This window comes from Ptychodera flava, chromosome 14 (genome assembly GCF_041260155.1).
Source record: "Ptychodera flava strain L36383 chromosome 14, AS_Pfla_20210202, whole genome shotgun sequence".
In the NCBI taxonomy this organism is placed as follows: domain Eukaryota; kingdom Metazoa; phylum Hemichordata; class Enteropneusta; family Ptychoderidae; genus Ptychodera; species Ptychodera flava.
The window spans coordinates 12,264,649-12,287,303 of record NC_091941.1 but is presented as its reverse complement, the minus strand read 5'-3'; the positions used below and the strand labels follow the sequence as shown (position 1 = coordinate 12,287,303).

Here is a 22,655-nt window from a genome sequence, read left to right as displayed (position 1 = left end):
CAGTTACATCCCGATCCTAAAGTACACTTGTCCCTTAAAATGCAAAGCATAGCCATCGGACAAGCTTTGACTCATGTTATTTGTACCATTAATAGCGGTTTCGTTGGCATGATTGGACAACACTCGTGAAAAACATTGCGCCCTACAATAGAATTAAGCTGCAGTTAGGGAGTCTTAAAATAGTGAACTTGTCTGTGCGAGAAGAATGACGACAACGTCCAGGCTTTGTAATATTCGGATTATTTCTCTCCATGGTGTATCTTAAAACGATATTTGTGTTGTTCTACAGGATGTATACGAGATACAAATCGAACGGTAAGTCCTTGGCTTCGAATGTTGGCGGTGTTTACATCGAAAACCATTGGTTACAGAGATGTACATACAGCATCATCTGATGTGTCATTATCCAATCATACGCAAGGACCGTCCTACATGCAAATACAACCACGTTGAATCACACCACACCATATGCCCCGTGTAGCTACACACGCCCTATCCTGATGCACTCTCCAGACATTTTACGTGCACGTAGTTACGTTGATGTTGCTGACCTTTGAATTGAGTGGAAGGTGTCAAGGGTAAAGCTGATCGTGCACAGGGCCGGCGTAAAGCGCCTCAGTTCATCAGGAAAGGTAAATACCCTCCCAATTTGTGTGAACAACGTCGTAGATTATTGCATGTAACACATCTTAGTCTGAGAGAGTGTACACCTACTACCTGTAGTCTTGCTGTACTCGGCATTCCCAATGAATCTTCGTGTTGCATAATACCGTACTAGAAGCGTGGGATGATGTTCTTGCAACGAGTAAGCACCTGATATCTCTCTGATCCATTTGGGACAGACCACATTTTTAACGTGCAGAAATAATCAGTATTATACGACACCACGCCTATATTCTCTCTTTGATCTGCATAGACCCGGAGTGCTCCGGGATCTATGTATGGAGTATGTTTGCATAACTAATCATATGTTTCTTGCTCCATCTCCGAGCTTTTAGAAATCTTTGATGATAATATCAATAATACAAGTGTAGTAACAGTCAGAACAGGTACATATATTACACATGCTAATATACTACGTTGAATGCCTCCTGTATAGATTCAGAGGAAAACACACTCTAATATGTAAAATTCCTGTTCCAGAGAACTTTAAGTGGTGGCATCAAATTTTTTCATATAGAACTTGGAAAAGTCCCTATCACAAATGCTTGTTAATAGCTCAGATTTCCAATTTGATTTGGCAATGTAACAGAGTGGTACACAGAAAATTTTATGCATGGAAAGTACAGTAATGATTTATTTATCTCAAACTTTAGGTGTACAAGTTGTATGAGTGGCACTGTACATGTGGTGACACCCTGATGGGGTGAATGTACCCATGGAGCTAAAATTAGCTCCATGATGTACGCACTGCAGACCTCTCACTAATCTACCATTGTTCTGCAAAGTTTTTTGACCCCAGCAAAGGTGAAAGATTACATCAGAGTAGGATAATAAATAAGTCCCATGAATATTTAAAAAAGGATATGAAATATTATTTTATGTCTCTAGGTAAGAATTTGTGAACTCTTGTGCAGACGGACAAGTTGGTGACATATCCAGGTCTTCCAATGGCAAATCACCCGGATGATCTCCATGATTTCTTGGGGGAGAGACGGAAAGCTGGGGAGTTTTGGTGGGCTGTCATGAGAAATCGTGAAGACGTTCCCGAATATAGATTTGCTGCTGGTCAGACGGCAGAGGGAATCAAACAGCAAGTACTGCAATCACCAAGGCTGATAAATTGTGTCAAAGAGGTAAGGTGATTTCAATCACCAAGGTGATGAACAATTGTGTAGTGTTTGTTTTATTACTTTTCATAGAATGTTATAGGTAAATACGTCCTAATTCTGCTGAAGTTCAATTAATATAATAGCTTTTGGATGTTTGGAGAAATAAAAATTGCATTCAAATATCTTATGTCTCTGAAATGGAGAATAATATTTCTTTTCAGTCCTCTAAAGGTTTACTTTTCTATTCAAAAATTATCAGGAGATTGTAGGATTTTTAAAGAAATGTTTAAATTCCATGAAGAATCAATGACATTCATCATATGACAAACATTTTAGAAATAAAGTCAACAGAAATATTAAATTGTACAACTATTTCTATCAGAAGTAGTGCAAACAACACCCAAGATAATTTCTTTGCATGAAAGTTGACACTGTACTGTCTTTGACATGATAGAAAACAACAGATTATGAGTAAAAAGAGGTTTTTCAATACTGAGTATGCATGATTTTAAAGAGTTAATACCATAGTATCGATGATTGATGAATTACTCTTTTATTCTCGTCTTTGTAGATCTCAGCTGATACTGGCCAAAATGAGGGGGAACTACTACAGGAGGCCAAAGCCATTGTCAATGAGATGGGACATAACTTCAATATGGGTGCAATCAGATTCCTAGCTCTTGCATTACCAAAGGCTTTCAAACTCTTATTTCGAGGTATCTATGCAAATAAAGATGGTGTAGAAAAGGTTGGTTGAAATTTTGCTGTTTATTTGAAAAAACTACACCCATGCCTTCTCTTCCTACTTCCTAAATATTTGTATTATAGTATATCACATGTAATATTGTTTTCGTTAACATAGCCCATGTACAATTTTTTGTTTTTCACAGAGTACTGGCACTTCTCTGTGTATGCTTCATATTGTGCTGTATTGGATGAAATATTGCAAGCTATTGATAGTTCTCTCATATAACCTATAACAAAACTTATGACAGATAAAGCATTCACTTAAATGGGAAATGGTAGTACAGTTACTTCTGTTGTTCACAAAAGACATCTACTGAAGATCAGAAAGTGGTTGATTGAGGAATCTTTTCTCAACAATAGAAAGGAAGTAAAATCTCTTGTTCAAAAGTCAGAATCCTTTGAAGTTGTTTTCTTTCACAGCTGTTATTGAACTGATAATTTTGTTCAACATGATACAATTTATTAATGAGGCTTTGTCTTCATGCATTTCAGCAAATCACTTCTACTCTATGCCATTACTGTTGTCTTTTGCAGACGCGGAAAGTTTTCAAGGAGTCGCCAATTGTATTTTTACCAACTCATCGTAGTTACATCGATTTCTTAATATTATCATATGTATGTTACCAGTATGATCTGCCCATGCCGTGTATTGCGGCGGGACAAGGTAAGGCTAGAAAATCATTCTGAATTTCATTGTCTGGATATCAGAGCAGCTAGGTGTTTTCAGGTCAACTTGTGTAGGAAAAAATTGCACTAATGATGAGAATACACTGGTGTCATTTAATTTCTGTGTCTATTGATATGTATGATATCCATCTTAGCTACCAACATACCAGAGTAAGTATTGATCTTAAAAATAATTCAAAAAATTTATTGTGAAATTTATTGTGAAAGTTAATTATTTTCTATTTTTCCAACTGCATGATTGCAGCTATATTTGTATGGATGAGCGTGAAGACTTTGAAAGCTTCCTTTACCCAGCATGCATGTGTTGCACTTCTTGAGTTCATAATCCTGATAAGCTGATAACAACACAAAAAAATTGGAATACAACCCATTCGAATATAAAAAATATTCTCTTTGATTAATCTTAAATACTTTTTTCAAAAGGTTTTTACCATACTTGACGACCTGCAGCACTTAGGCTCTCAGTATATGCAACATAGTTGAATTAAGTACTTCTCAGGACATGCCACTTTCAATGTTCGTACATGTATAGCCAAGTAAATTTTTGTCTTGATCATAAAAAAAAAAATTTTCTAAAAATGTAGACCAGAGAATATACTCAGGTTTCACATGTAAGTACTCTGATGTTCAAGAGTCTTATCATCAAGTTGCCTGCATGTGTACTTCAAAGATCAGTACTAGTATCTTTTATCATGATTGAATTGTCAGATAATTTGTTTTACAGATTTCATGCACATGGCATTTGTTGGTAAGTTGTTGAGGAACTCTGGGGCCTTCTACATGAGACGTTCCTTTGGCAGTGATAAGCTGTACTGGGCTGTTTTCACGGAGTACGTACAGAAACTGGTGATCAACGGTGATGCACCGGTCGAGTTCTTTGTCGAAGGTACCAGAAGTAGGACTGCTAAATCTCTGCCTCCAAAACAAGGTATAGAAAATTGTATTTATGGTTAGTTTTATTCAATCCTGTGGGTAGGTTTGGGACACAAAATTGATAAAGACCACTAAGCCATCTGCCTCAGTGATTAGCTGAAAAAAAGGAAGCAAACCAAAACAGGCTGAACAACAAAGAGGATGATGGCTGTAGGGACTTCAACTTAATCAACAGTCAAGTGAGCTAACAGCACAGTATCATTGTCCCCAGCCAATACATGATAGCCACAGGTCTCCAAGCCCTAGTATACTGTCATCACCATACACCTATAGCCTTGTTTTTTCTGTATATCCTATCTACCAACACTGAAAAGTCCAGTGCGTGGGAGAAGGTCCTTTCTGCTTCATTCTCCTACTTTCCTGTCACTGTTAACCTTTGTGTTATCTCATTTACTGCCTTCAACAACAAGGAAAACATTCGCATAACATGTGTTCTCATCCAGGGCACTTTGATTCCTCTTGTAAGAGAATGGGAGGAGGATCTGAAGAACACCCATGATGCAATTCATCCTCAAGTCAATTGTGTGTCACACTGCATGATAGCTACAGATCAGTCGTCTTTTCAGTGACAGTCACCATATGAAAGCTCTGTTGCCATTGGTACCAATGCAAATTCACAGCATGTAAAGCGTGAATATTTACCTTGCAAATTGCTCTTCCCTTGCAGGGTTAATGGGAACTATCGTCGAGCCATATTTCAATGGTAAACTGACAGACATCACATTTATACCAGTCAGCATAAGCTACGACAGAGTTCTGGAGGAAGTCTTGTACGGCAGAGAAATGCTTGGAGTTCCAAAACCTAAAGAGTCAACCTCAGTAAGTCATCTTAATAGACCAACTGCAGGATAAAAATGTCACACTCTGACCACAGTATTGTTCTGTGGAAAATAGACACTGAAAAAGTCCTGTTGTGGTGGTGTGAATAAACAAGAACGCAGGAAAACACAATTTCAACCTTTTTACACTTCCTTATGTCTATACCTTGGTCTATTTGAGTATTCTGGATGTCATCTATTACACCAAGATAGGGGCAAATATTGACACTTTAATCCACCCCTAGTAAAATAATGGAATATGCCATAGTCCGGTAAAGAAAGTGCTAATCAGTATTACATCAATTGTCATAACTGTTATCTTTACATTTCAAGAGTGAAGACTGAAAATTTTGTCAGTTTTTACCTCCCATTTGCCATACATATATGGCAATTGGGAGGTTATATGGTTGAAAAAAGTCTGTATGTGAGATGTCTGTCTGTATGTATGTATGGATGGATGGATGGATGTCTGTCCTTCCAACGCAAAAACTCACGAACCTCTGTGTAGTGATGCCATATATGGTGTAGATGTGCCGTTGTTAAAATGAACTTTTTAGTCTCATAGATATGCAAATGAGGTAAAAAAACGGCGAAAATGGTCAAAAATCAATAACTCAGGAACTACTCATCTGATCATTGTCATATTTAGGTTTTAGGTACCTTAGGCCCAACTCATTTAAACATATAGATTTGATGTCAATATTTGATGCTTTCTATTTTTAATGAATTTTTTTCTTTCTTTTTTGCCATTTTAGTAAAAAAATCTTTTTCTCTTAAACCAATGGTTGGATCGCTTTAAAATTTGGCGTGCAGGTGCCTTGTGATAACTCAAAATAGAATTCATCAAAATTATGGCAAAATTTGCATATTTGTATTTTTGGGCAATTTTTGCCATTTTTGGTTTTAAAAATCTTCTTTGAAACTGTGTATGCCATTACTTTCTAATTGGGTGTGCAAGTTCCTAGGAGTGACCTGAAGATGACTCTGTGAACTCAAGCTGAAATTTGCAAATTTTGTGGTACTTTTTGCCATGCTTTCAAATTTGGTACACAGGTGAAATGTAGTAGGTCATTCATTCAACGTCAAGTGCTGCCTGTGTGAATGAGCAGATAATGATTGTGCTGTTCCAGGCTGAGGTGCTATTTATAGGAATGATGCAATGTTAGACGGTAATTGATGTTTTAACTGAATTTGGTACATTGTATGTAACTCTTGTACTGTATAAACCCTATCAATTCACCCAGAAAAAAATATTAATATGATTTTAAATAATTGAATTAATTAGGAAATCAACAAAGCCAAAATAATTTTAGTGTAGAATTATTAGAAAGTTCAACTTTTTTGACAGTTCATAGTGAAATGCTTACCATCTTGGAGGATTAAAACATGTAAAGGCAACTTTCCTGAATCCCAACTTTGACATATTCTGAACCATCACATATTGTGCTCTATATGTTATCTAAAAGAAATTGCTTATAATAGTTTGTCATGATAGGTTGGTCAAATAAATAGAGATAGAGAAAGTTCCAATTTCCATTCATGGTTGACTTGGTACGGATAAAATAAAATTACTTTTTGAGGAAAAAAATAGAGTGGTCAATTAAAGAGTGGTAATGTGATAGGGTTTTTATGGTAAAGCTGGGCTGTAAGAGTCCTCATGTGCTATTTATAGCAATTATGCAATCTGTGTAAACAGTGCAATGAAAGTGTTACATGATTCCTTATAATGCTTTTGATGACCTTGAACTTCTTAAGTTGCAAGCATTTGTCTCTTCTGTGTGCTTTCTCTGAGTACCTACAGGCTCAACTTATTCAACAGAACATACTTGCAATGTTAATTTGAAAGTTAAAATGTGCTTGGTTAATAGAATGAAAATACTGATAAAGATATCCAGCTGAAGATTCTTTATAACCTGACAGATATGCTGTTTTTTTATGACGTAAATCTTGATAAGCAAGTCTTGTTTACTTTAATTAGAATGTAATTAACTCTCATTTATATTATTATAAGCAGTAGTATCAAGTTGAACCAGCTGATATTGACAAGTTGGTCGGCTGTTGGAGGTTAAAAGCTGTAAAATAAATGTATGCTTGTATGCATGTCTATCTGTTTGTCTGTCTGTCTGTATGTATGTATGTATGTATGTATGTATGTATGTTAGTTAGTATGTGCGGATTATGTCCGTCCACATTAAAAACTCCTAAATCGCAGCACCTACCATCTTAGTATTTGGTGGACAGGTGCACCCAGGGGTGGAGATGTGAATTTGTTGAAATAAACATGTCAAAGTCAAAAATATGCAAATGAAGGGGAAGAAAGGAAAAATCCTGCAAATTGCTAAAACTTTGTAACCACTGGCCAGATTTGGTTGAAACTTGGTATGCAGGCTCTTTATAGTGACTTAAGTTACATTTCTTCAAATTGTGGTGAAATTTTGAAAGTTGTATTTTTGGGGCGATTTTCCCGGGTTTTTTTGTCAAAAATCTTCTTTTCTGAAAGCACTCATCCCATTGCCTTGAAAACTTGTATGTATGATCCTAGGGTTGGCCTTTGTCAGATTTGTTCAAATTGTGGTGAAATTTTCATATTTGTATTTTTGGGGCAATTTTTCCCATTTTTGTCAAAAAATAATTTTCTCCCAAAGTATTTGTTGGATTGCTGTAAAACATGATAGTCTTGATCCTAGGGTGGTTTTCTGTCAGATGTGTAAAAGTCATTATGAGATGGAGCATTTCATATTGCTGGGTATAAGATTAATTTGGACTTGCAATGGAATTTTCTTAGTCAACCTGTAAGAATGCAATGTCATGTGTGTACTAGTAGTTAGTATCTCTGTAAAATGGGAGGACAGTGTCATTGACACTATTTTAATTTCTTGAACACAATAAAATGTCACATGGCTGCCTGCATCATATAACTGCATTGCATAAACAGATATTGCGATTCAATTTATTTTATTATTTCTATGCCATTCAGGGCCTCTTCAAAGCTAGAAGTATACTGAGCGATGACTTTGGTCCATTTTATGTCCATTTTGGAGAACCTATTTCACTGAGAACACACAGTGAAGGAAGAGTGGACAGGAGCCTTCATAATTTAGCCCCCAGGTGAGTATGTCGATAATACAGTTTGCGGATATTTAATACTTTGGAGATCTTAAAAACCCGTTTTAAGTCTAGCATATTTATTCACTTATATTGATCAATGAAATTTTTTCATCATATTGTGCAGAAGTAGGTAAGTAAGTGGTCATCTAAGTGTGTTGCTTATATGGTAACAGTTTAGAACCAGTAATATCAAGTAGTCTTGGCACAGAAGAATTCTCATACTTAAGATATCATCATACATAATGGCTGATTGTCAACATATTGACCCTTACTGTTTACCCAAAGGAATATCAAACGCTCCCTCATAGAAAAAGGAAGTTTTTGAACTGTCTAAATCAGTGAATTTTTTGTTTTATTTACTGAACAAAAATATTTTATGTAAGCTATCATCCAATAAAAAAGTACCATAACAGGTGATCACTGTATGTTACAAACTACCTGACTCATAGTCTAAGATAAAATATTAAAATGGATTTTTCTTTTCAGATTTAAATTTTCCTTGACACCCGAGGAGCAAAAGTTTGTGAATGAGTTTTCATACACAGTCATTTTGCAACAACAGAAAAACTTTGTCATATCGGCATGGAGTCTCATTGCCACGTTGCTTTTACAAAATTTGGGAGAAATGAGCCTTGAAGACCTGTACAGAGACTTGACCTGGTTGGGTAAACAGACAAGCAGTACAGGAGCCTTCTTAGATTGGCCTGGTATGTCCTTAAAGCAAAATCAGAAAGGTTTTTTCTGTGCACGATTGTGCAAATGTTGTCATTGTTTATTATTTTTTATTTGTTTATTGTTTATCACCACGTACATGATCTTGGCAACCCATTAATACTATAATGATCATCAACAGTGAATATTGAGTACAGGGCATTAATTTGCAGATTAGGATAGACCTACATAAAATACCTTGCCCAGTCACGAATTTAGGCTATCTAAACTTGTGTCATTGAGGTTTTGCCACTAACAGGCAATATTTGAAACTACTTTAGTACATCTGACAACAGAGTAGATAAGCTAGACCAGATGTGTTTTAGCTCATATTTGGTTTTATATATAAATACCAAAAGAGCTTATATGATGAGTCTAAGTGGTGTCTGTATGTCTGTATATTTGTGGGTATGTGCGGATGTATGTCCCTCACACACAAGGCTCCCATACCGCCAAAGCTACCATCTCAGTATTTGGTGTACAGGTAGATGTAGGGGTTGAGATGTGAATTTGTTCAAATGAACACATCAGTGTCAAAAATGTGCAAATGAGGTAAGAAAAGCGAAATTCTGAAACAGGCTTGAAACAGGCTTACTCCACTGACTTGAGTCTGGACTTGAGTCATTTCCTGTCATTGTCATTGAACTGTTACATATTAACAGACCTGCTCAAACCATAGACAGTAGAGGGGAGGAAGACTGTCAGTAGAGGGGAGGAAGACCGTCTATGGTCAAACTAACATGTTGCTAAAGTTGACCTCCAGTACCTAAAGTTTCAGACCTTAATTACTTTTGTCATTCTTGTTCTTCTGGTTTAAATATTTCTTGTTGTTTTTCTGGTTGTACTGTGCAGAAATCATTGTCATAACATCAACGTAGAATTTTCCTGCACTGAACAGATAGAAACAACATTTATTGTTGATCTTTGGTACCCATACTGGTATGTACCAATTCTGATCAAATTTGAGCGACACCGTATAATTGCGGTATTTTTTATAGTATTTTTTTTCTCCAAATTTACATTTAAATTGGCTGTAATTTGGTCAATCAAATACTGTCAATTGCAGAGTCTATGTGATCTTTGTCTTTGTTTCAGATCTTGATACTCCAGGATAAGTTATGACACTGACTTGACAATGCAAATGATATAGATATGGGAAGATATGCAGTGATCGAAATAATCGGTGGCAATGGTGGCATTTGCCACCAAAAACTGTCAATCTGCCACCAAAATTTTTTTCTGGTGGTATTTTTCTGCCACTAAATTTTGGGTCATCATGTCATCGATCCTACAGCTTGAATGAAGGAACACTAGTCTGAAGGAACACGCGTTGTCTGACGGCGGAAAAACTCATTAGCCAAAAAAACCCCAAACTAATTGCGACATTTTGGCATGAATGAAAACACAGCGTGAATCCAAACTTGTGATTGGCTAATCTCCATATCGATGACAGCAGCTTTTGTACACTGGACATGTTGTTGCCCTCTGTGATAGCCGCATATGCAGTCATACGGCACAAGATAAAAGCATGTTGTGACATTTTGAAAACAAAGCCAAACTGCAGCCTGCATGAATTAAATAACAATAAATACTTGCAATTCATTAGCCAGTACAGGGCTCAAAAATTCCTATCGCCTGAAGCCCATGGCTAGTGAATTTTGCGTTCGGGCAAGTAAAATCAATATGCTTCCCGTCCGACGGGCAAGTGCACCAGCGGTTGAATTAACTAAGCTCTGGACAATTCAAGCTTGAAAACATATTTCATTAGGTCTGTACACGCCTACAATCATTGTAAGTCCTTCAACTCTCAAAAGTTTTTTCTGAAAACCCTTGAAAATCTGCCCGACATCACAAAATAATCGTTCTTGCTGTTGTAAAACACAAAAAGTCGTAAAAAATACAGTTTTGCGACATGTTCTCTCCGACGACACGGAGTGAACTCAGTGTTTTGTATGTGTGCCGTAAAGTGGTATGCTCTTGACAGTGGTTGCCATTCTCTTTGTGCAAGTGCAGCATGAGTTGTATGACAGTCGACCGGCTTCACGCGATAGTGTAATTGCACCCTGTGCTTGGTAAATGGATGTAAACTTATTCGAAGCCATGGATCTCGGCAATGCTTACTGTCCGACGTAAATCAACACCCAGATGAAAAAGTACAAGTTTACATCGTCGTAGTCGAAACGGGCTCAGTCGACCAAGGAGGCCACATATTGCAGCTACGTAGTGCGTGAGATACAGACAGTTTCAAATTACGTGACCTTGGTTGTTAGGGATTGGCTCTCACTTAGGGACGGACCATTAGATCTTGGGAGGGGGTGGTCAAAACACTAAAAAAATTTTCAGAGCAGAAAGTTAGGAAAAAAAAAATCTTCAAACTAGTTCGCAAAAAATAAATAAGAAGACAAAGGCGTAAAAAAAAAAATCTGCAAAAGTCTTTAAAATTTTGAATTTTTTTTAGATTTTACCGACAGGAAGCAACTTTCTGTATTTTTTAGTACATCCTCCCGGCACATTTTTAATTTTAATTTATACATTTAGAGTAACTGTATCCCTTATACTGGAAGTTGTGATTATCTTATCTTTTCAGGACTTTTGTATTCTGATCACTTGAAAATTATGAAATTATAGAGCCTGTTTTCTACTTGTTTCCTGCGTACAAACCAAGCAGGTACACTAGGTAAAACATTGAAACTATGGTATGGTTGTCAAGACAGAAAGTTGTATTTGCCTTTTAAGATCAAGGTAAACAGATGCAGGCCACATCAGTTTCATTTTTTTCACAGCATTTATTGCAATGATGAATGCAAGAATGGGTGAACAAGTAGAAACACGTCAATAATGATAAAACAACATATCAAGTCATTATGTATTATTTGCTTTTAAAAAGGCATTTTCAATTCTTTTTTGTCAAAAAAACGCCTCAAAAAACAATAGCAACACATGTTTTAACATTCAACAAAACACTACGAAGAATGCCATCTATTCAACAAATCCCAACACAAAAAAACACACAAAAGGGTTGAACTTTGAAAGTTTCTCGATAGCAAATACTGAATAAATCTGCATGAATAATCGTTTTTGTGTAGCAAATTTCAAAGAAATTGGACAAGCCCTTTCAGAGAATACAGATTTTTTGACCATGAATGGCATAAATTGCCCTAAAAAGACAAATACTGAAATTTCAACACATCTATACACATCCAATCAATTTGGACATGCTGCTACAGAGAAATAGATGTTTTGATCAAAAAGGGCAACAATTGCTCTAAAAACACAAATATGCAAATTAACTATATTATTTAGCTTATTTTAGCTTCTCAGCTTGTCAAAATCAATTGTAAATCATGAAATATGCATGATGTTTGGTGGGGTGAATGTAGGCATTTCACCACGCAGTAGAAAGGGAAGCCAGGAAACCAAAATAGTCAATTTTCAAAACTATAGGAAGCTACTGAGGAGCAAGAAGACCATGCTTCAGAGGAAGATGTGTAATCCGAAAAAAATACTCCCCAAGTGCCACCAAATAACGCCATTTTAATCTCCATTTTCAAAAGCTCCAACGGCAGGAGGGGGACACCCCCTCCTGACCACCCCCCACAAAAATACTCCCCAAGTGCCACCAAATAACACCATTTTAATCTCCATTTTCAAAAGCTCCAACGGCAGGAGGGGGACACCCCCTCCTGACCACCCCCCACAAAAATACTCCCCAAGTGCCACCAAATAACACCATTTTAATCTCCATTTTCAAAAGCTCCAACGGCAGGAGGGGGACACCCCCTCCTGACCTCCCCCCGCAAAAAGTGCCACCAAATAACACCATTTTAATCTCTATTTTTCAAAAGCTCCAACAGCAGCAGGGGGACACCCCTCTCCTGACACCCCCCCCCACCCCCCCCGTGACCGCTTGCGTGGCCGCTTGTGGTGCTTGGCACCACATCTTTACCCTCTTTATCTTCAGACAGCGACGAACTAAAAAAAATTATAAATCTGAAAATTTACTCTGAAAAAAAAAATTGCACAGCTAATCTCAATTGGAAAAAAAAATTTCAGAAATTTACAATAGTAAAAAAATAATTTTCACAATTTCATTGTGACCACCCCCCCCCCTCAAGGTCTAATGGTCATCCCTTACAGAAAACAAATCTGCACTGAAGAGTAGCGAAAACGAAACTTGAATCTGCTCTCTTGACGAATACATTTATCAAATAAAACTTTGAAAGACGGCTGTGCTCAGTGAGTAAACACGTAAACAGGTAAAGATGTACATTTGCGTATGCATTGGCAGATAAACACTAGCAGAGCAGTTGTTTGTGATCTCAGCTTGATAATAAAGAGCAGCAGCCAGCTATGCACATTGTAAATCACACAATCTTATTACTCTTATGCAAAGATTTTAATTTGGATTAGGTTGTGGAAAAATTCCAAATTCAAAGATGTTTTCTAGATGGCCAAATCTACAGAAAATAAATAAAGTATTCTCACATTTTTTCTGCGACATTTCAGATTTAGTAATAGTCCTTCATTTTAACAAGAATGTAGTTCATGTTTGAATCGTTTTTTTCCCTCTTTGAATTCACTTCATATGGCCAAACTCTTGCTTTCTGTTACAAATTACTGGTACAGTTATTAGAAATATAGGGCAAGTAATTTTTCCTGTCGGGCAAGTAAAAATGAAATTCACGTGTCCCACGGTTGGTGAGTTTGAAAATTTTTTTCGAGGCCTGCAGTATGGGTTGATTTTTTGTGACGTGTACTCACCATATTTTCAAGAATTTATAAATTAGAGTGAGTATGTGGCAATGACAAAATGTTGTATTATACCGATCACAAACTGCCACCAGATTTTTCATAATTGCCACCTGATTTTATATCCGGTGGCAAACTTTTGCCACAAGAAATAAAAAAGTATTTCTATCCCTGATATGGTACATAAAATTAATAATCTTGTGTTGTTTTTTGATAGCAACAAAGACGGTGCAAGAAGTTGTCAAGTCATGTCTAGAAGTCCATCACTCTGTTGCCATGATAACCAAAGATGGCAGACTTATCGCCAAAACCAATCTGGATGATGTCACGCCAAGACCTATTCCAAATCCTGCAGAGATGAGTCCAAATGATGTCATGTCCATGGCAACAGTATATGTAATAATAGGACACTACAGGAATCAACTCACCCATGTCTTCGTCAGAATGGCATTGGTTGCCATAGCGATTGGTGACCAGGCAGAACATCTCAAAGGTACCCAAGCACTGAATGTGATGATCGTCTTAGTTTTTAGAGGGTACAACCAAGACGTTCTGTCCCGCTAGGTGTAGTTTTTGTGCATTGGAAAATTTAGACAACAGAACCCATCTAAATGTAGTAATAAGCAATCGTTTTCTCTAACCATTGTGGAAAGTTGGCATCTGTACAAAGAGTTTTCCTCGCTAAACTAATTTAATGTCACAATTTTTCAACACATTATGTTTACCTTGATGGTGCCGCACTCCATTTAATAGAATATCATTTGATACACATTATTGGCACTGCATTTTCAAATCCATTACTTTTCTACTCTCTTTCAGATGATTTATTTACAGAATATAAATTCTTGGTGAATTTACTATCCCTGGAGTTCATCTTCCACCCAGCTTCTACAGAAGAGGTACAGTGAATTTTTCATTAAAATTCTGAACACTGTAGATTAGGTAGAGTTTTCAGGGCTGTAGTCTTTCAGGGCTGTAGCCATTCAGGGCTGTAGCCTTTCAGGGTTGTAGTTGTAGACAGAACCAGGCAGTGATCTACAGTTGTGGACACTGAGTATGAACATACATGTAGTTCAGACTACTTTAGCAGTCAGTGTACAGTTTCTTGAGCATCATATTGTTAAATTACTTCTGCTCAACTCTTGTAAGATGTACTTGCAATACCATGCTGGAAAATAAAGCTTTGTTCTTGCTTCAAATGTTTCTTTCCTCACAGGACTTCCAGGCAGCACTCAAGAAACTTCAAAGCAATGGCACTATTGTGGTGTCTGAAGACAGAGTGATCCGGCAAGGCTCTGGAGAGAAGTTGCTTTCATTCCTTCAAAACATGTTCAAACCATTCCTTCTTGGTTATTGGGTGAGTGGCCTGCAGGCTTTAAGTAATCATGCCCTTTTGTACTTGCATTGACTCAATCATTGCTTTGTATCCTGCCCGTGTCAGAACTACTGGTTGAGCCAGGGTAGGTGTATTTTAGGATGATATTTTGTCATGTGATACAACCTGTGACTGCTCCTAATAACCCAACAATGGCTTTTTAGTCCCCACGGACACCGTCCGGGGGGACTTATAGGTTTGGTCATGTCCGTGCGTGTGTGCGTCCGTGCGTCCGTGCGTCCGTCCGTTCACGCAGATATCTCAGAGATGCCTGAAGCGATTTCATTCAAACTTGGTACAAGGATTACTTCATATGTCATACAGATGCACGTCGATTTGTTTTGTGATACGATCCAATATGGCTGCCAGGCGGCCATTTTATTACGATTTTTTCATGTACAGAGCCATAATTCAGGCATGTTTCAACTGATTTTATTCAAAGTTGGTACAAGGACATTGACCAATGTCATAGATATACACGTCAATTCTTTTTGTGATACGATCCAATATGGCCGCCGTGCGGCCATTTTGTTACGATTTTTTCATGTACAGAGCCATAACTCAGACATATCTCAACCGATTTTATTCAAACTTGGTACAAGGACATTGACCTATATCAGACATATGCACATAAATTTGTTTTGTGATACGATCCAATATGGCCGCCAGGCAGCCATTTTATTACGATTTTTTTCATGTACAGAGCCATTACTCAGGCATATCTCAACCAATTTTATTCAAACTTGGTACAAGGACATCGACCTATGTCATACACATGCACATTGATTTGTTTTGTGATACGATCCAATATGGCCGCCGTGCGGCCATTTTGTTACAATTTTTCATGTCGAGAACCATAACTCAGACATGTATCAAGCAAATTTATTCAAAGTTGGTACAAGGAGATTGACCAATGTCATACAAATGCATTTTAATTTGTTTTGTGATACGATCCAATATGGCTGCTGTGCGGCCATTTTGTTATGATTTTTTCATGTACAAAGCCATAACTCAGGCATATTTCAACCGATTTTAATCAAAGTTGGTACAAGGACTTTGACCTATGTCATACATATGCACATTGATTTGTTTTGTGATTCGATCCAATATGGCCACCATGTGGCCATTTTATTACGATTTTTTCATTTCCTGAACTACAACTCAGACATGTATCAAGCGAATTTATTCAAAAGTATTTTATCACAGACCTACTGAGAGGACTCTATCCTCTCTGAGGACCTGTAATCAAAGCACCCATTAACAAGTGGGGACTGTGTCATCAACGATGTCTTTTTTGCCTATTATTTATAAATTGCTGAAAACATGGTGAAAAGAAATGTCCTTCCATGACATGGCTTCAAATGTATAATACTCATAATTGATACACACATACATCAAGTTGTCAAACTACATGAACCATGGTTTATCTTTTATACTAAAAATCAGGAGAAAATTGTATATCTCCGTGGATGCCATTATATTTCTTGTTCACTTTTTTAAAAATTATAATCAAGAAACTCCCATCAGCATGTTTATGTTTGTGTTTTTTGACATTCTAGGTGATGTGTCAATACTTAACAAATCTTCAACAACGCCCTGGAGTCAGTGAAGAACTGAAAAAACAATCAGCCCTCGTCAGAGGAGCTCAAAACATGATGGTGGATATGATTATTGCAGGTAATTCATTTACATGTCGTGTTAATGGCAAAACCTCCATTTTCAACAAATGGTGATACAATACCGTCCATTGAAGAGTAATTTTCCCCATCCATGATATATTTCACATATTTTTACATTGGAACTTCACTTCCTTCCAGGAATAATGCAGTTATCTGAACAACTTTGTTTCCATTCCACAACAATCCATATACTTACTGCCTACTACCCAGACTACAACGATGGTGAATTATGTTTGCTGTTTGTGGCTCATTGCATGCCTATTTTCAAGTGCCAGGGTTTGCAATGCACACTTCATTAAAAAAGAAGTTTTGTTAATGTCTGTTTGCATGAGAAATTAACACACAGTTTCTTATTTGTCATCATTTCAGGTGAAATTCGATATTTTGACATCCTGTCGATGAATCTCCTTGGAAACGCACTCAATGCCTTGATAAATTTCACAGCTGTCAGGAAACGAGCAAGGTATGGGACATCTTTCCCGCCATAATATTTCACTCAATTGACATCTGCCATGTTATAATCTTCAACTGTTTCCTGGCCCAGAGTTAATCTCTGAGGGCCAGACAACTTTCCCTATATCTTAAAGTAGGTTCAAATGATGTTTGCAAGTTCTGGTGCTAACAGACAGTTCTCCAGTAAACCCACCTATGTTGCCACAGAGCTGTAACTGGTGGATACTTACATACGTATGAAGTTGATAGGTTACAGAATCCACCAATATTCCTCCATTTGTACTCTGCAAACGGTCACTTGCAAATAAATCTTTATCAAATTTTGCGACCAAATTAAGAGTAATACTAAAGTACTTCAAAGGGAGACATCAAGAGATAGAAAAATAAGTGATACACAAACATGTAGTATTTCATTTTAATCATAGTGTAATGTCAATGATTTTTATCACAGGAATGGTGATGCTGTATGTGATGTTGTTCCTGATAAGCTCAACAAAATTTCTGATGAAATAGGTGAGTTATCAAAACAATAGCGAAATTTTAATGTGTGCCAACTTTCATTGCCGAGAAGAGAATTGACAGTTTGTTCACAGATTTCCAGGTAGAACAGACTCATCTGAAATGCAGCACTGATAATTTTGCAAAGTTTCTTATTTAATGAAAATGGCATAAGTACTGAAGAATTATCCTATCTTTCACTTTTAGTACACAAAATAGTATTGTCATATTAATCAGAGATGTTCACAAGCAGGACTCCCTTGAGCAATGTGAATTGTGAACTACAGACTAATTTGAGATTGTTACTCTAGTTGCTCAATGACTAGACTTGGTTCAAGTCGGTGATTTTAAAAAATAAAATCGTTTATAATAGTTTCTCTTGTGTCTCTCCTATTTCATACAACCCTATCCGGATTTTTGCAGCTCACGCCAGTTTTCCCAGCGATTGAATGCGTCACGTTTGAGTCTGCGCAGTAGTGAGTTAGTTTCTGCCGGATTCACCGACTTGGACTTCTTGCAAAGTACAGGCGGTGAGACGGACTGTGTACACAGTGACGTAGAGCAAATACAAAATGATTGACAGCCCCCCGCCATTATTCTGGCCAATAAGAAGAACGCATGCTAATAAACCTCTGCATGCATTAAAAAGTTTGTTGTCATCTCCGTGCAAAGCTAGACATCGAGTACGTTTTATATCTGGGCGAATAATGGCATCAAGTTTTAACAACTGATCGGTCAACCATCGCTAATCATGCGAGATTACCAAAGAAAGCTTGTTGAGAGTTAGATTGAGGGAAAAGATGTGTTCGTCTGCACACCAACCGGCAGCGGAAAATCACTGACATACGAAGTCACCCCACATTGTTTTGATTTCCATCGCTTTGGGCACGTAAGAGAACAGGCTACAACTGTAAGGACGGTGTCTTTTTCCATCCTTGAATAACCGGCGACGATTTTCGCATTTTGCAACTTGGGCCCCACAAACAACACAGATATTTTCAGGCATTTTCGGTTATACAACACAGGTTGTGCTGTCTTTCGTGGGAGTGATTGCACTCGACATTTTGTCAACAACGCCATGTGAGTTTTATGCACGTTTCGCTTGGGTCAATTGGTAACTCCTCCCAATGTGTAAAATTTAGTGATGTCATCTTATGAATAATATATGAGTAAGAAAACGTCATCTCATGAATAATTTATAGCAACGCAGATCGTGCAAGAAAGCCAAGTCTGTGATTCCGGGTGAAACTCCGGTGTATAGCGTTCACTCCACTCATAGCGTCCACTCCACTCACGCGCGCGTTTCACATGAAAGCAGAATACAAATCATTGCGTTCATCACTCCACTCAAACATTCACAAATCACAGACTTGAACCAAGTCTACTCAATGACTAGCCTGTGATCAAACTGTACTTGAATTTAAACTCAATCAAGACTAACACCAGCCTTTTTTTCTGTTTCATTCTGCAGCTGGACTTATTGAAGTTCCAAAGAAAGGTATTCCCAACAGACAGCGAGCTGTAGTAATCCCTGCTGAAATCAAGGCAAAGTTGTAAAAGTGTAAAACAGAGACTGTCTTGGTTATTGAAGCACAAAAGAATGCTATGTATCCAAGAGACGGCAATCTTCAGTAATCCCTGTGAAAATGACAGCAAAGTTTTGAAACAGAGACTGTCCTGGCACCAGAGTGCATCAAAAACTGTTGTAGCATCAGATGACACCATGGAATGTACTCCAAAGGAAATCTGTGAACCTTTCACCACTTCTTTGGAAACTTTGAGTAGTTTGATGTCGCCCAATCAGTGGCCTGATGAACCTGATTTACTGTGATGAATGTATTGAAAGTGACTGTAGTGGTGGCACTATCATCAGCATTAAGCAACTGTGATGAACATGTACCAGTGATTGTGCTATGAGCATTACAAATTTTATGTTTAGTTACCATGAAAATGCAAGTTTAAATTTTAATGAAATTTTTCTGAGTGGATACTTCAAATGTACCCTCAAAATATGCACAGCCAATGCATTTAGGCAGTACAGAGAAGAAAAAATGTAATTATATTTTGCAGATCTAGGTGAATTATTTTGGTTTTAAGTTTAGAGAAAGTCTTCGAGGCAAAAAATTATGTTTCTCTCGGTAGATATTAAAAGTAATGAATAAAGACTAAAGAGAAAATTCCTGAAATTATAAGTTTGCTAATGAAAGGTACTGTCAATTCGATTTTGGACTCCCAAGAAAAAGGTTTTTAGAGCTACAGTAGCTTAAATCAGACAATCTCTAATTAAGGTTGTTTTACAAAAAAAAATATAACTGAATACACTTGGTGAAAAGTCGAGGAACATAATCTCCATCGTTCTGCTGTTGTAAATAATATATCTTTATCATTGGGATAAATACGAAACAGAAGAATGAAAGAATTTTTTTTGACGTTTTCTAATTTTTTTGTATTCATTCTTTATAAAACATATTTGAAACATGCAAACTAGAATGCAACTTGTGCAATATAAAGAAAATTACTAATGACTTTATTGTAATTTATTTGTGACCTGGACTGAAATTTGGAACTTGCCTTTGTAATAAATCTGTACTTTTTATGATGTAATATCAAGCTTTTCTATGATGGCAGTCATCATGAAAATAAAAGCAAAAGTAACACTTTATTTGTGTGTGGTAGGATGTTCTTTCTTCCTTGGAAACATACTGTCTGTTCTCTGTGGACATACATATGATCTCTTCTCCATGGAAACAAATGATCTTGAGTAAGTCTTGGAGACATAGAAGTAAGCCTTAGAGCAAAAAAATATCTCTTATCCTTGGAAACACAAATGAAATCTCATCCTGGGAAACCTGGATCATCTGTCTTCCTTGGTAACACAGATGATCCATTTTACCATGAAACTAGTTTGTGTTGAGACAATTCAGAATTTGACTGTATTATTCTTTAGCTCATTTTCGATTTCACACTTTTTGAGTTATCTTGGAAAGTCTATCGTTTGAATCCTATCTCTATGCATTGCCCAATATGAATGTGACATGCGTCACTACCTCAACCATGCAAGTACAAAATCAATCTGATTAAAATCAGATGTAGAGTACGGCGACGTCTTTACTTATGCGGTATTCTCCTGCTGTTGCCGAGAGGTGACAGCAAGATAATACCGCTTAAGTACAGGTCCCCGTACTCTACATCTGATTTTAATCAGATTGATACAAAATGAGATACATCATACAAATATGGTCTCTGACCCTTGAAACCGCAGATAACTAGATATATCCTTCTCATTCAGTATAATTATTGAGCATACGTGCAGAGCAAACTAACTGAAACACTCAAAGAGACATTCTCCCATTGTAAAGTCAGTGTAGCATGATTAGCTCCACTGACAGCTGAGCTAATAATGCAACACCGCTTATCAAATAGGTTGTTGTCCGTCGTCTGTCGTCTGTCAAACTTTTCATTTCAAGCTTCTTTACTGACACCTTATGTCTGATTGGTTTAAAATTTGATATGCAGGTTGCTAGTGGATACCTTTGTCAAGTTTGTTTGAGTCATGGTGAAATTTGTATTTTTGGAGCAATTTTCCTGTTATTGCTCAAAAAGTCTCTTAAACTATTGCTTTGAAACTTGTTGGATTGACCAAATTACAGTCTATTCAAATCATGCTAGCATTTGCTTATTTGTATTATTTGGTAGTTTTTTTACTTTTTAAGTAAAAGAATCTCTGAAACTGCTCATCGAATTGCTTTGAAATTTAACATGAAGATCTGTAGGGATGATTTTATCCATTTTGAACAAATCAGGAGAAATTCTGCAAAACTAGTTTTCAGGCAATTCTTTTCCGTTTTCGGTCAAAAATTCCAAAAACCATCTTCTTAGAACCTTGTCTGATTGCTACTGTATGCAGGTTGCTAGGGATGATCCAACTCAGATTTGTTGAAATTACGCTAAACTTTCATACTTACATTTTTGGCGGACTTTGTCTGCGGGCTTGCTTGAACAACTCATGTCTGGACAGTTGAACCATGGCAAAGTGCTCAAGCACTCACAGCTAGCACACGACTGATTTACAATATATGCTTATACAGGTTGGACCTTCCCATCCCTTCACAAATAATCTACGACACTTTCAGCAATTTGCTTTCGACATTCATTTCTCATGTTGATCAGATAATCGACAAATCATCAATACTTTTCTTAATTGTCTTTAAATACCACGGTGGGCTATAGCAGCCAGTAGGTCCCTTGTTACGTTCAAAGTAGATTGAATACTCACCAAATACGTTTACAGAGAAGAGGGCATTTGCAGCACAATCCTCAAACAATTGCAAAGATGTTTTAATAAAGTATAATATTAAAATTTCAGGTTGTGTACAAAAGAGACATTGCCCAATATGAATGTACAAAATCATGAAACGTAGATTTTTTGAACAAACGATCGATGTCCAAGTTTCAGGAACCACAATTCCAATTATATTCTAGTCTGGACTAGAACTCTGTTGTCGACAATAAGAGTGCAGTCTACACATGTAAAATTTTTGCAGTCTCAATTTTTTTTATTAACCTCAAAATTTTATTTTTCCCCTTAGAATTACCATAGGGATGGCGGCCATTTTGAATTTCAAATATAAATGTTTGGTAATTTCTTTCTCTGCACGGTTAGGCCAAAAAAAGAAATGTTTCTGGTCAGGTCTTTCTTTAAAAAATGGTGCGGCGACGCGCATTTTATTTTTTTTTTTTTTTTTTTTGTTTTCCTCAAGGGAGGGAGGAGGGTCAGTTTTATAGTTTTATCAATATAGTCACATATATACTGTTCATGCAGTCACTGATCATGCCCCCCAAAGAATTTTCTCTTTCTCTTCAGCCATTTTGGTTTGGTGTCAGCCACGGCCGCCGGCCACAAACAGAAAAAAAAAGGTGACGCGCTGTTGTTCAAGTGACGCGCGCGCTGACCAGAAACATTTCTTTTTTTTTTTTTTTTGGCCTTACCCCTGATTTTTGTTCTTGATTTTGTATGAGAATGGTTGAAAGTTTCATTCAGGAAAGTTTGAGCAAAAGTTTAAGTCTTTCGCTTTCGAGGTGCATACTAGCGTAAGCAAAGTTGTATCAAGAAATGAAACAAAAT

At 37.0% G+C, this 22,655-nt stretch overlaps 1 protein-coding gene across 2 annotated transcripts; it reads left to right on the top strand.

Annotated features, from left to right (window-relative positions):
• The first annotated feature begins 12 nt into the window (after positions 1-12).
• LOC139149378 (dihydroxyacetone phosphate acyltransferase-like) lies at positions 13-20,192 on the top strand. Of its 2 annotated transcripts, none has more exons than XM_070721107.1 (15): positions 13-632; positions 1,552-1,796; positions 2,344-2,520; positions 3,054-3,183; positions 3,931-4,134; positions 4,807-4,958; positions 7,935-8,065; positions 8,552-8,772; positions 13,743-14,018; positions 14,345-14,424; positions 14,742-14,882; positions 16,460-16,577; positions 16,949-17,042; positions 17,484-17,545; positions 19,002-20,192. In XM_070721107.1, exons 2-15 carry the CDS (start codon positions 1,611-1,613, stop codon positions 19,085-19,087), a joined length of 2,058 nt encoding a protein of 685 aa, XP_070577208.1. In that variant the 5' UTR covers positions 13-632; positions 1,552-1,610; the 3' UTR covers positions 19,088-20,192. The 2 variants fall into 2 exon arrangements, with proteins under 2 accessions (XP_070577208.1, XP_070577209.1); XM_070721108.1 differs by having other exon boundaries at positions 177-315.
• The last annotated feature ends 2,463 nt before the right edge of the window (positions 20,193-22,655 follow it).